General features: G+C 45.2%; 1 protein-coding gene across 1 annotated transcript in view; it reads right to left on the reverse strand.

The window, feature by feature from the left end:
* Positions 1-8,445: 8,445 nt before the first annotated feature.
* The window catches only part of Dnhd1 (dynein heavy chain domain 1), a 67,142-nt gene continuing 60,674 nt past the window's right edge, over positions 8,446-14,913 (reverse strand). Inside the window, 12 exon segments of the mRNA XM_013064939.3 lie at positions 8,446-9,230; positions 9,403-9,617; positions 9,620-10,072; positions 10,246-10,395; positions 10,559-10,650; positions 11,425-11,626; positions 11,900-12,022; positions 12,233-12,419; positions 12,627-13,586; positions 13,723-13,901; positions 14,077-14,229; positions 14,455-14,766. Of these exon segments, the coding sequence (XP_012920393.2) occupies positions 8,865-9,230; positions 9,403-9,617; positions 9,620-10,072; positions 10,246-10,395; positions 10,559-10,650; positions 11,425-11,626; positions 11,900-12,022; positions 12,233-12,419; positions 12,627-13,586; positions 13,723-13,901; positions 14,077-14,229; positions 14,455-14,766 (3,392 nt within the window). The 3' untranslated portion in view covers positions 8,446-8,864.

Below are 14,913 nucleotides of genomic sequence, written 5' to 3' on the forward strand. Positions count from 1 at the left end.
TGTTCTAATTTATGTTCCCACCAGCAGTGTGGAAGGGTTCCCTTTTCCCCACATTCTCATGAGTATTGTATTTTGCATTTTTTAAATCATTTTTAATTTTATTGGTACAGTTTACATTTACATAATGATCAAATTCATCATAGGGAATTTCTACCTTTACATGATGTATCTTGATTCCTTTTTTTCCCTATTCCTCCCCTCCCTTCAACCTCTCTTCCCTTTCCTTATTTACCAAAGCCCCGTTTTCATTTTTTCCTCCTTTTTCTCATTTTTTTCTTTTTCTTTCCTTCTTTTCCTCATCCCTCCTCTCTAGTTCCCCTTTCCTATTGAATGGTTTTTTTCTTATTTCACATTGTCTGTTATACATTTTGGTCCTTATTTACATTTTTACTTTCTTATACCAGGGAGACAATGTGATATTTACACATATGTGTCTGGTTTGTTTCACTGAAGAGTATAGCTTCAAGGTGCATCCATTTAGCTATAAATGTCTCAAGTTTATCCTTCTTTATGGCTGAGTAGTACTCCATTGTATAGAAAAACTACATCTTTATCCATTCATCAGTTGATGGGCATTTGGGTTGTTTCCAAGATTTAGCTATTACAAACTGTGTTGCCTTAAACATGGCTGTGCATATATCACTGTGGTATGATGCTTTTAGTTCTTTTGGGAAATTACTCAGAAGAGGAATAGCTGAGTCAAATGGGACCTCTAATCCTACTTTTTTGAGGAATCTCCACAGTGGTTGCACCGGTCTGCACTCCCACCAACAATAGAGAAGAGTTCCTTTTTCCCCACATCCCTGCAGTATTTGTTGTTGGTTGATTTCTTAATATTAGCCATTTTTTCTGGAGTGAGTTGGAATCTCAGCATTGTCTTAATTTGCATCTCTCAGATGACCAATGATGTTGAACATTTCTTCATGTATTTATTTGCCATTTGTAATTCTTCATCTGAGAAATTATTCATTTCAGATGCCCTTTTGGATTGAGTCTTTAAATTTGAGGGGTCTGATTTTTTTCAGTTCTTTGTATGTTCTAGATGTTAGTCCTTTGTCTGAGGTACTACTCACTAGGATTTTTTTCCCACTCTGTGGATTGTCTCTTCACTCTGTTGGTGATTTCTTTTGCAGTGCAAAAGCTTTTTAATAGTGTGAGATCCTAGTTGTTGATTCTTTGTATTATTTCCCATGTAGTTTGGGTTTTGTTCATGAAGTCTTTGCCCATCCCTATGTCCTTAAGAGTTCTCCCTATTCTCTCTTCTGGCAGTTTTATTGTTTCTGTTTTAATATTTAGATCTTTGATCCATTTTTATTTTAATTTGGTGCATGGTGAGAGACATGGGTCTAGTTTTAGTCTTCAGTGTATAGAAAGCCAGTTTTTCCAGCAGCACTTATTAAAGAGGCTATTCTTCTTTCAGTGGACGTGTTTGACCCCTTTCTGAAAGATAAGGTGGCTGAGTGTGTTTGGGGTTGTTTCTATGTCTTCTAATCTGTTTCATTGATCTTTAAGTGTATTTTCTTGCCAGTACCAGGCTGTTTTTATCACAATAGCTCTGTAGTATAATTTCAAGTCAGGGATTGCGATGCCCCTAGCCTTGCCTTTGTTTCCCAGAATTGCCTTTCCTATTCTAGGTGTCTTCTGGTTCAAAATGAATTTCAGGATTGTTTTTTCCAATTCTGTCTCACTCATTCTTTACCTTCTCTGCTGGTTCTAAGATTGGAATGGGAGAGGTCACAATAGAGAAGGAAAGACTAAACTTAGGTGATTATTGCATCATCAATGTTTTACTGAGACAAACTTTTAAAGTTTGACAGGCATTTAAATTCCCCTTGTGTGGGGTTCTGGGGTCCTCTGGAGCTCCTCGTGCGGACCTGTGCAATAAGCAGGCAGCCTTTCTAAGAACAGTTCCTAAACATGCTCAAGACTGCATTTCAAAAAATCCACGGCAAACTTATGTGTTTGTACTGCCAAACAGTGGAAGTACAGCCCAGCCAGCTCCTGATGTTTTATCCATGCCCTGGTGCCAGTCTCTATATTCATATGGCTCCAAATCAGTTCCTCTTTTGTCCCCCACAATGCATTTGGACTATATTTTCCAGCTTCTCTCATAACTAAGTATGGACATGTGAGTCTAGCAAAGTAGAGAGTAATGAAACTGCAAGACTTGGATCTTTAAATTTCCCTGTGCATAGTTTCCAAAGCTGTATCCACTTTGGCCAGCTTGAGGCATTTGAGCATATGATCTTGAGAGCTAAAAGGTAGAAAGACCCCAGTTCCATGAGCGCACTTAAAAGAGACTTAGCCACTAATTAGGAACACCTGGTTTGGACTTCCTATGAGTGAGATATAATTTTCTTTTTCTTTCCTTTTTAAAATTTATTTTTGTTATTGTTGTTTTTGAGACAGGGTCTCATTTGTATTCCAGGCTGGCCTTGAACTCACTATGTAGCCCAGGCTGGCCTCAGACTCACAGCAGTCCTCCTGCCTCAGCTTCCCGAGTGCTAGGATTATAGCTACATCCCCGGACCCTCTTTTTTTTTTCCAAACAGAGTCTTCCTAAGTCACTAAGTTAAGGCTGGATTTGATCTTGTGAACCTCCTGCCACAACTTCGCAGACTGCTGAGAATATATTCATGAAACCACCAGGCATGGCTCATATAATTTCTTTTACCCCATTAATAAAGCAAGTAATAGGTTTATTTTCTTATATGAACTAAACCTTGCATTCTGGGAAGAAAATCAAGTTAGTTTGTTCTTACCCTTTTTATGTATTGCTGAAATCAGTGTGATAATATTTTGTATTAAGACTTTTGCATCTGTGCTCATGAATTTCTGTAAATATTTTGGTATAAGTTATTCTCATTTAACACAGTGCCTTAAGATTTATGTTGCTATATATACCTATAACCCTATAATTCACTTTCCCTCTTTTCCAAATGTTCTAATAACTTCCCATCTCACTCATAGTACCACAGTCCTTACTTTATAAGGACTTATATTATGTGTTACCTCTCTGACCTTATATCGTTAATATTCACCTCCTTGGGACAATATTAATTGATCCAACATGTCTGTATGAAGAAGGCCAAGAGAGAAAGACCCTGTAATGCCTAAATTTCAGTATTCTTGAAAAACATGAACTTAATGGTTCAAGAATCTGTGAATTCCAAGCAAAATAAATAATGGAAAGGAAATCACACCTGGGAATATCACAATCAAGTTGCTGAGAAAAGCCAGGTAATGCATGCCTATAATCCCAGCACTTGGGAGGCTGAGGCAGGAGGATCATCATCACAAGTTCGAGGTCAGCCTGAACTGCATAGCAAGACCTTGTCTCAAAAAAAAAAAATTGCTGAGAGAACATTGTATAAGAGACATAAAAATAAGAGAAAGCACTGTGGGAAAAAAGACACAGGGACAAAGACATCATTAAAAGCAGACTTCTCATTCAAAGTGGAGGACAGATGACATCGGAACGGCATATTCAGAGTGGTTTTTAAAAATGGTTAATCTAGAAGTCCAAATCAGGCAGATTAGTTCCCTATATTCAAACTAAATGTGAAAGCAAAATAAAGACATTTCAAGGTGCTGGGACAGGGATAACAAACAAACAAAAATGAGTTCTTTTGGCTAAGGAAAAATGATACCAGATGATAACTCAGATCCACAGAAAAGGCAGCACCAGAAATGGTAAGTATGTGGATAAATGTAAGAGTTTCTCTAAATATATTTTATTTCTTTAAAAGATACGACTTTAAATAAAAATGCTTATCATATATATTGGGTTTGTAATATATATTGCTGTATATAGCAAAAGCTCAAAGGGTTGAAGGGGGCTTAGTGAAACTCTAATTATTGCAGTTTTACCTAAAATAATTTTTTTTTTTTTTTGGTACTGGGGATCAAACTCAGGTCCTTGTGCTTGCGCTGCAGGTGGCGAAACCACTGAGCTAAATCTCCGGCCCACCTAAAATAATTTTTGGGACCCCTAAATGAACTAGAATGAATTAAAGCTTTATAGTGTAATCAGTAAGGCAACAACTAAAACAATCCAAATAGATAATAGATAAGAATAATAGAGAATATAAAAAAATAATAAAAGAGTTAAGATGAATATTAAAAAGTATTTTAGTAACACTGACAACTGTTTTGTCCTTTTGAGGTAGAATAGAAAAAATAAAGATAGGTAAAAAGGACACAAGTAAAATCATACTTTTAAGTCTGTACTTCTAAAAGTAATTGCAACTTTAGGACACAGTTACCCAGAGTGATCCATATCTGAACCCCCTCAGCTTGTTTGGTTTTCTTCCAGGCCTATCACATCCAAATCTCTGTTTATTTGTTTGTTTGGGTTTTTTTGAGACAGGGTCTTGCTGTGTAGTCCAGCCTGGGCTTGAATTCACTATGTAGTCCAGGCTAGCCTTGAATGCTATCTGATACTCCTGCCTCTGCCTCCCAAATGCTGGGATTACAGGTGTTGGCTCCACATCTCTTAAAGATACTATAAGTCTATAGTAAAGATACTATAAGTTGATAAAGGACAGCAACCTGATCTTAAGATGAAGAGACAGATTCAAATGGTTCAAAGAATGTTTTTAGGCAAAGCATCTTATATCACCCATATTGAAAGTTACTTCAAAGACCATATATATATATATGTCTCCAACCCAAGATCATAATGCATCTGTCTTAAGCGCCTATACTGTTTTCTCTTTGAGAATTTATTTCTTTAACTCTGCCTATGCCTCTCACAAATGTGTCCTGAAATTCTTTTTCTGTGACAAGAGTCTATGACTTCTGAGGGGAGAGCGAATTGAAGACCCTATCTCCTCTTCATGGGACCTCCATTGGATCCCTTCTGGTCAGATCTTTACCAAAACTTCAGCTAAGTTCCACTGAGCCCATTACTTGACTAGGCCATGACCCTGACCTTTCCTCTGTCCCTGTGGAATCCAGTTTGAGCAAGGATCTTCCTAAGTCATTTGAGGGAAAATCTCTCACCTTTGGTATCTGAGACCTTGTCTCCAAAACAACAACAAATGAATGGATCAGGCAAAGGAAACAAACGAAAGTAGAAAATAAATTTTAAATGAAAATATAACATCAAAAATTGTAAGATGGTAGCTACAGCAGTCCTTAGAAATTTAAATACACTTATAGAAAATAAGAAACACCTAAAATCAACATAGTCTTACATTTCCACATTGAGAAAATTAAAAGTAAATAACAGGAAGAAAGGGGCCAGGGATTTAGTTCAGTGGTTCTGCTGCCTGCCTCACAAGCGCAAGGTCCCAAGTCTAATCCCTGGGTACCAAAAAAAGGAAGAAAATTTAAAAAGGTAATTGAAAGCAGTGAAATAATCACTAGAGAAAGAATAGGAAAATCAGCGAAAACAAAAGCTGACATTTTGAAACTAAAGTTGAAACTCTTCTAGTTAGACTTATCAAGAAAAAAAGACCAATTATAGAAATGAAATAGGGGATATCCCTATAGATACTACAGATATTAAAAGGATAATAAATTCATTTAGATTTGCTTTTGGCGGGGGTCACTACTGGGGGTTGAACCCAGGGTATCATGGATGAGGCAGACACTCCAGCTCTGAGCAACAGCCCTAGCCCTCTTTGTTTTAAGATGGGGGTCTCACTAAGTTCCCCAGGCTTGCTTCCTACCTTCAGCCTCTGGGTCTTAAAGGTATGCAACACCATACTGGGCCCACTTAGATTTCATATAATAAGAAATTTTTTTAATTGCCACAACTGAGAAAGAAGTAAAAAACCTGATAGCCTCATATCTACTGAAGAAGTAGAATTTGTAATTAAACCTGCCCACCCCCTACAAAAACAAAACACAAAACTTCAGGCCCCAGTGGCATTACTAGCAAATTCTGTCCACCCTTTAATGAAGAAAGTATCAGTCCTGCACAAAATATTTTTTGTTGTCATACACTATTTTAGAAAACAAGTAGAGAATACTTGCCAACTTGGTTTGTGTGTGACCCTCTGAGACACAATCCCAGGAGTGGAGTTGCTAGAACATAGTATATTTAATTAATTTTACTAAGTGATGGCAGATCCCCACCCCCACACCCAGAATAGCTTCACCACTGTGCTCTACCAGCACTGCATGAGGAGTCTTGTTTTCCACTTATCTCTCCAACATTGGATATGGCAAAGGCAGCGGAACGCTGTAGAGATAATAGATTCTAGAGACAAATTCCTGGACTTAAAAACTACCATTTTCTGTGGGACCTTGGAGAATTTACTGAATTTGTGTCTCAGTTTTCACATCTGTTAAATATAACAATAATAATACCTTTTAGATACTAGGCCCTCGGCATTAGTAGGCGAAACTGGCACTTTTCTATTTCAGACATTTCCCTGTTTAATTTCTGAATGAAGATTTCAAATTAGACCATAAACCTACAAAAATAAGTGAGTTTTAGGTGAGCTACAGAACACTAGTCAATGAGAATTTTGGTCGTTAGTTTATTCGTGTAGGTATCAGAGCAGAATCACAGATTTTCTCACAAATGTGAACATATACAATTTATCATTCCTCAGTTACTGATTTTGCCCACAAATCTTCCCTTCCACTGTATAGTGAAAGAAGCTAGATATTTTTCCTTTTTTTCTCTTAAAAATTTATTTATGCATAAATGCATACATACATACCAGGGATTGAACCCAGGGCCTTTGCACTAAGCTACATCCCCAGCCTTAAAGAAAAAATAAAACTTTGAAGTGTGCTAAATTTTAGGCTGGCCTCAATCCTCCTGTCTGACCCTCCCAGAGTGCTGAGATTATAGGCATATACCACCACGTGAGGCTCCAAAGGATTTTTTTTAGTATTGTTAATTTCTCTTTTGAAGGAACGGCCATCCCTCTAGTTGGCTATGTAAAAGGAAATGGAAAATGGGAGCTTTTGCCTTTCTACTCTGGTTAAAGGATATCAGTGGTACCACAGTCAACTATGAGTTACTCTTTGTGAAAATATGAAAAATGATGCTCAGTACACAACATCTGTTCATTTCCTCCCACTCTGGAGCTGGAACCTAGTCATACATCAATGGAATTAATGTGTGCGCGCGCGCGCGCGTGTGTGTGTGTGTGTGTGTGTTGTCCTGGGTTCCATCCCCAGAACCAGTTACATGTGAGGCAAGTGCTTTACTACTGAACTTTTTTTTGTTGTTTTTTGAGGCAGGGTCTCTCTTTGTAGTTCAGGCTGGCCCTGAACTCACTATGTAGCCTTGGTTGTCCTTGAACTCTGTAGTCCTCCTGCCTCAGCGTCCCTAGTGCTGGGATTACAGGTGTGCACCACCACACTTGGCTTTTACTACTGAACTGTATCTCCAGCAAGGAAACTAATTTGTACCTAGTAAGGTTTGGTGGTTGAGACGTTTAGCTCTGCCATACTCTAATCTGACAGGCTTGCCCTGGGATAGTATGTAATCATGCAACTAGTAATGACTTACCTCCAACTTCTTCATCCTCAAATTCTCTTAGTTAATAACATCATGACCTACCTAGCTGCTCAAGCCTCAAACCCAGGAGTCATCTTCCTCTTCACTGCCCACATCCAATCCATCAGTCCTGCTGGCTTTCCTCCAGAATATTTCTCAAATCAGTCCATCCCCCATCTCCACTGTTAACACAGTCCAAGCCCCATCATCTCTTACTCGAATTACCTCAGTTGGGCCCATACAGATCTTCCTCCCTGCCACTCTGGCTTTACTACCATCCATCCACCCAAGAGCAGCCAGAGTGATCTTTGAAAAGCGTAAATCAGCATGACATCTCCTACCTACTACTCTAGGTTTTCACTATGCTTTTGAAAAATATGAGCTCATTACCATGACCATGTGATCAACCCCTTTCTGACATTTTGGATTATTCCACTCCTTGCTCACCTTGAAGTGGACCTAGCTATCTTTGGGTCCTTGAATACTCCGTGGTTGCTGCTGCCTCAAGACATGTGCACCTACTGAGACCTCTACCTGAATATTCCTTCTCTATCTTCAAGTATCTCAGTATTCAGGAAGACCTCCTTGATCGTTCTATTAAGTACTCCCCTTTTGTCACTTGATAGCCTATTTGGTTTTAATTATAGCATTCCAAAATCATCAAAATTACATATTTGTATCAACCTTATATTGCCTGTTGCCTTTAATTAGAACAGCCTCATCATTGCCCGGAAGAACACCTGGTGTGGATGAGTGCTGAATAAATAATTTTTGAACACAGGACGTTCTGATTTTTCCTTTTGTTTTTTGTTGTTTTTTTGTTTTGTTTTGTTTTGTTTGAGACAGGGTCTAACTATATAGCCCTGCTGGCCTCAGCCTGCCGAGTGCTGGGATTACAGGCCTGCACCACCATGACCTTTTCCCTCTTATTTAGCTTTTGTTTTTTGTATATAGAACTCATTTAGAGAATCCATCATAGGTGATGATGTGTGTGAGTGTTAGGGCTGGAATGGAACATTGCCAATAATAACACTAAATGTCCTAAGAAAGCATTTTGAGTTTTAATGTTCTCCCTTCAAAAATATCCCTTGAGGATTGAGTGCATGTTCTGAGGCCACAGTAGAGAGCTGGGAATGGATTCAGGATTCCGTGTGTTAGCCATTGCCAAATCTGCCTGGTCCCTTAGATGACTCACACCAGCCACCTTCTGAAATGTACCCCTCTCCTCTCCCTAGTTGCCAGGCACTTGCCCCTTCTTCATGCGAAAACACCTTTCCTCATTTGTGCACAATATATTTTTTGTGTGTGTGATATTTTGCCTTCTGTGCGTGCCTCATTCTCTTTCCAAATTCCATAAATCATTCATGGGATCACAACGATTTTATTTTTGGTAGAGAGCTCAGGGCAAGGGTGGGCTGCACACATGGACCCTGCGCTGGATACAGGTGGCGAGGCTAAGTTTCGTGGGTAGGGGAATATGCATCACGATATTCCTGCTGTGCAGCTTAGTGGTGCCGAGGGGCCCTGCCGCGTACACAAGACAGGAGTACACAGCCAGGCCGTCCCCGCTCCGTGGGGCACTGGTGCACTGGACGCTCGCGCTAACGCTGACAGGAGGCAGAGGGCTGGGTTGGCTGGAAGCGCTGTCCTGCAAGGCCCCCGCTACCGGGTCCCACTCAGCACGCAGAAGCTGCAGCCCTGTCAGCAGCAGCCCTGTCAGCAGCAGCCCCCTCTCTGGAACCATGGGGTTTGGGCTATTTTCCACCTAGAGGGCCAGAAGCCGGTTAGACAAGGCTGTGAAGATGGGGCGTGGGGAGTGGAAGGTGGAGGTCGAGGCAGAGTGAGATCAGAAATCGCATTACTGAGGAGCAGGATGAGGTGTAATCAAGGACTCTGAGGGGGCGTCATGGGGAACAGGAGGGGCAACGCTACGATACCTGGAGGTGCAGAGGGCTGCTGCTTAGTTCCCGGCTTTTATGCGGGATATGACAGGAGCTGGTGCCTTGGCTGCCAGGAAATTTCGAGCTGGACGCACGCTGCTCCAGGGCAGCCTCCCAACGCAGTGCTAGCAGCAGGCGGCGCGGGTGGCGGAAGGCTGACAGGTGAAAGACGCGCTCTGATACTTCAGTCCCTGCGTTCGAGCCCAGGTAACTAACCAACAGCTGCGGGAGAGGCACGGGGGTTCGCCCTTCAGCTGCCGAAGCTGGCAGTCAAGGTCACGCTGCAGCACACCCACCAGCTGACTCAGTTCCAACGCTTCGGTCTCTAGGAAGTCCTCCAGAGGCTGCCTGGTACTGCGGCCCCGCACCGCCCAAGACTGGTCTCGGCGAGTGTGGTTGTTGAGCAGGGCCTGCAATGACTCCAACTTCTGCTTGACTTGCACTAGGCGCTGCCGCAGCCGCCTTTCCGAGCGCCCGGCGCCCCTGCGAGCTGCAGGAACCCACGTGCTTGAACTCCGCTGGAACACGCTCAGGAGAGCACGACTCTGGCGCCGCAACAGCCAGGCCTGCGGGCCCTCACTCAGTCCACAGATCTGGGGCTCAGACGGTGTGGGCAGTAGGTGCATCTGGGCCTTGCACTCTGCCATGGCATCCAGCTTCCCCAGCTCTTGGAGTGGAGACGGCAGAATGCAGGCCTTCCCTTGATCCTTTACGCCACCCCCCACAAGTGTTGTATATAGCCCCTCATATACTTTTATTGGCACGGATGTCCACACTTCTATGGAGGTGGCATTGCACTTCACTGTTGCCCTCCCCAACAGGTACCTTCTGGCTACTTACCTGGGCTGGGCATCAGGGTGGCCAGCAGATACTGAGGTGTGTGTGGTCGGACTCAGCTCGGGCAGCTGAAGCACAAGCAGGCTTGGGTGAGGCTAGTCAGGGCCTCTCTGTCCTTGGTATCCCCCAGAGATCCCCCATAGAAAACAGAAGCTGAGGATGAGATCAGAACCCCTCAGGTCTATGCCCCTCCATGGTTTCTACCACCCACCTAAACCAAAGTTGTGCGTTATGTCTTGATCGTAAAACTCCCACCCCCACCCTTTCCCAGGCTCTCCTGGAGCTGATGGGTGCATGGGGGCAGGAAGGGGCTCACCAGCCAGCTCTTGCATGGCAGTGCCGGGATTGGTAAGACTGGCCCACAGCTGCTCTTGGGTCGCAAGGGCCTGGGTCAGGGTCAGATGACTCCTGAGGGAGAGGAACAGAAAGTAGGGTTTCAAATACCGCCTCTCTCGAGCTGAGCTCCAGGTTCACGAGGGCTCACTAGTGATTGCCTTATGGCCCCTCAAATATAACTTGCTTTCAAGTGAAACCATCATGTTTCTACTTGAAACCTATTCCGTCTCCTATCCCAGCGAGAGGTAGGAGCCATCCCAGCTAAGGCAGAAACCTAGGAGTCTCCCTTGATTCCTTCCTCCCCCCATACAGTATTTATTCTCTATCCCCACTACTTCGTCTCTCTCACCCATACTGTGATCTCTTCCCTGGAACTGCCAGAGCCTCCTAAAACTGCTCTGCTTGCCCCCAGTCCTGCCTCCTCTGGCCCATTCTCTACACTGCTGCCAAAATGATCTTTCCGACAGACCAACAGGATCACGTTTGTTCTACTTAAAACACTTCAGTGCTTCCCACTTTTCTCAGGATAACATCAGGCCATTTGTCATGGTCTTAAACGCACCTTGTGAGGAGCCTCACCCCTTCTCACTCAACTCCCTGCATGTCCACCTCAGCTACTTTGAAGTCTCCCTTCTGCTGAGCTTAGTTCCCTCTGTTTAGAAGACTATGTGATTTGCCTCTGTCCTTCTCAACTCAGAGTGAGAGATCACAGAGTCCTTGGAGAAGCCTTCTGAGACCTCCCCATTATCCTCACACTGAAACTCCCCAAGATGAGTTGGTTTCCATCATCCCAGCAAGGGAAGATACTTGGGGACTGACTCAACAGCACAGGTGGGGGTAGCTCACCAGTGCCCCCGGTGTGCCTGCAGCCTCATTCCATAGAGCTGCCGGTGCAGCAGGAGGCCATGCAGGAGCAGCAGAGGCAGTGCCTGGGTAGGAGGCTGCATGTGAACTCCTTGTTGGGCCAGCTCCAGACTGTGCATCAAGATGTGACCCAGCTCCAATGACTGGTTCCAGAAAACAGGCATGGAATGCTGGCTCAGCACAGCTGGGGGGCGGGGGGGAGACAGGAGGGTGCTGAGTCAGCACTACACGGTTAACTTCCCCCCTCCAGTTGTTTTGTTTTGTTTTGTTTTTGTTTTTTGAGACAAGATCTCACTATGTAGTTCAGGCCAGCCTTGATCTCACTATGCAGCCCAGGCTGACCTTGAACTCAAAACAGTCCTCCTGCCTCAGGCTCCTTAGTGCTGGGATTACAGATGTGCACCACCATTACCTGCCGCTCCTCCGGATTGAGAGCACACAGGGGGATGGTCCTCACCTGGCAAAGAAGCACTGGCCTCTGCAGATGCAATAAGCCAAAGACGGAAATCTCTATGGACAGTGGCCATGTTCCTGCTTTCGGGCTGAGCTGAAAGCTGTTCCAGTTCCAGGTCCGAGACTACTAGGGTATGACAAGAGGCTGAGATCAGCCCTCAGATGATTGGTCAGATACAAGTTTGGGCATCACACTTAGGACTGGAACAGCAGGATGCAGACACAAGGCCAAGGGGACAGGCTTGGATCTAGAGGATCAGTCATAAGACCTGAGAGTTCAAACTCAAGGCCAAGTGCAGGTTCTGATACTAGAATCCTCTCTGGGCAGCACACTCACCTTTGGCTCCACCCAACAGTCCCAGCAAGGGCTGCAGTAGCTCCATTGGCCAGTGGGACATCAGATGACAGTTATCCAGCACCAGCCAGTGCCCCTCAGACATAGCCTGGCGTAGAGTGCTGACCACATCTGAGACCGGGTTCCAGGCTTCCGAGCCCAGGGCTATCATCTGCAGATGCTTTTGCCCCTGGGGACCAGTAGAAACATGGCAGTGACTCTAAGTGATCCTTGGGTGACCCAAGTGATTTCAGAGTAATGTCAAAACAACCCCCAAAGTAACTCTGTAATCCACAAAGACCTATAAGAATGCCAGGGGCGGGGGGGGGGGTGTCCCCACACCCTATCCTACCCCATAGGGTCCCAGTCACTCTGTGGCCAAGAGATAGGTTCAAACCTGCTTATGCTCGGCAGCCATTTTCTGGGTGACAGTGAGAGGATGTAGGGTGGCTGTAGGGTGGCCAGGTGGTGGCAACAAGATCAGTATGGGCTGAGTAGCCTGACTAAGTTCAAAGGGCAAGGTGGGGCTACCCAGGTTCTCATCCAGAGGCCGGCCCAGGACGCTGGTGGTGAGGTCTGCTAGGGCACCTGCTAGGCACTCCGGTCGAAGCACACGCCACAGGATCAACTTCTGGAGGACGCTGAGTGGTTCAGAGCTGGGCCCAGGTGCAGGGCCCAGCACTGCGGATGACAGTGACAGGTAATCCTGCCATACACTGGAATGGTTTACCAGGGATGCACAAAGCCCAACAAATGGAGGCAGGAGTTCTAAAGTCCCACATTCATGCCAGGTTTCTGGCGTAAGCCAATCTGGCCAAACCACACCTGGGTCTGGCTTTTGGTGGCTTGTGCTGGGAGAGGCTGCCAGTCCAGGCCATAGTGCCAGCCTCTCCAGCTTTGGTACTTTCTCTGTCACTTGCAGCAGAGCCAAAGCACCCAAGGCACCCACCAAGGGTACTTGGGTTAGTCCTAGTGCAGTGAAGGTGCTGCCCAGCAGCTGGCGGGTCAGGTGTGTTTTCAGCTGCAGCAGATGTCTGGCCAGGTTGTCCCTATGATGAACATCATGCGGCTTCATGCTGTCCAGAGCCTGCCTGGTTGCTGCCAGCCAATTTTCTGCACTCATATGGAAAAAGGGCAGCAAGTTCTGTAGTGGGCTTAGGGCCTTTACTATGGCCATTGCATGCCAAACCACCTGCTGGTAGGGTACCCACAATACCACCTCTTGCAGCTTCTGTTCTTTTAGTTCCTCACAATGGGCCTGCATCTGACAGATCTTTGCCTGGACTTGCACAACGTCCCGTAGAAACTTGGCTGGTTTCTGATGCTCTGGGTTCTGGAACAGCAGCATCATCAGCAACTGTTCCCGCATATAGTAATTTTTTGGATGGATCTGGCTCTTCCTTACGATATCCAAACATCTACACTCATCTCTACCTCTCTACCTGGGCCCTTCCAGTGCTCATCGTCTCCCATAGTTTGGGCCTCCCAAGTACCTCAGCAGCCTCCAGGGCTTCGCAGGCATCCAGGGCTCTGATCTTTAGGTCCTCCCAATGGATCTCAAGCTCAGGACACTCTCTGTACATGACTTCATGTAGCGTCTGGTTTTCTAGTATTTCCATGTTTAGGCCCAGATCCAGGATATTCAGCCCTTTCAGCAGTTCACAACCTAGCACTTGGGGGTCACAAGAAATATGCTTAATTCCTTCCTCTTGGCAGAGCCAGGAGGTGGGTGGACAGGAGTGTGGCTCCCTCCTACAGTTCTGAGCCTGCTCTGGGCTAGGTTGAATGAAGCCCTGGGGGCCTACTGTGTCCGCAAAGGGGCTGGCAACTTACCCTCTGGATCTCACCTTTATCCAGGGCATGGAGGGGGAGGGTAGTGCTCAGATAGAGACAGAAGCCAGGGTGCACGAGGGGTGGACTCAGCTGCTCCCGCTGCAGCAGCCACTGAAGTTCTTTGCACCCTAGGCCCAGCTCCATGTTCGTCAGGAGCACAGGCTGGCCTGTGAAGGGAAACAAGGACAACCAACCCATAGTGCCAGGCTCCGTGTGCCCTCCCTGCAAAGATCTGGCTCTGATGGCACTTCTCTGATAAGAATCCCTAAAGATTCTTCAACATAGTGGGGAAAAAGATGGGAGCTGAGCTCAGAGTGTGGTGTAAGAAGCCTGTGGGATCACAGGTTTGGGGGAGCACCACGAAGGGCATGGTGATGGGGACCCATTCTCACCACTGGCAGCTGCCTCCCGGAGCCGAGGACCCAACTCTGGGTCAGTGCCTGAGAGCACACTAAGGCAGAGAAGAGGCGGAGACAGAGTCTCAGAGACTAATTTTGACTCCTGATTCTCTGTCTCACTCTCTTTCTCCTCTTTCTCTTCTTTCTCTTTCTCCTCTTGTTCTTCCTCCTCCTCCTCATTTTCCCATTGCTCTGCGTTCTGCTCTTCTGTCTGGTCTGTAGCCTTATTTCTGTCTTCACCATCATTGTCTCCTTCCATGGGCTCTTGTTTGTTCTCTCCGTTTGGATTTCTCATGAGGCCTTTCCCTGGGATAGAAAGACGCACGGGAGCACTTCTGAGAGGAAGGCTCCCTTCCAGGAGGGAAGGTCTGCAAGAAGACATCTTAGGAAAGTTGTTCAAACTCTATGACACAATTCTCTTATCTATAAAATGGAGTTGATATTAATGATGAC

The sequence above is a fragment of the Heterocephalus glaber genome, unplaced genomic scaffold (genome assembly GCF_053883595.1).
Source record: "Heterocephalus glaber isolate CG9 unplaced genomic scaffold, H.glaber_assembly_v1.0 deba00001428, whole genome shotgun sequence".
NCBI lineage: Eukaryota > Metazoa > Chordata > Mammalia > Rodentia > Bathyergidae > Heterocephalus > Heterocephalus glaber.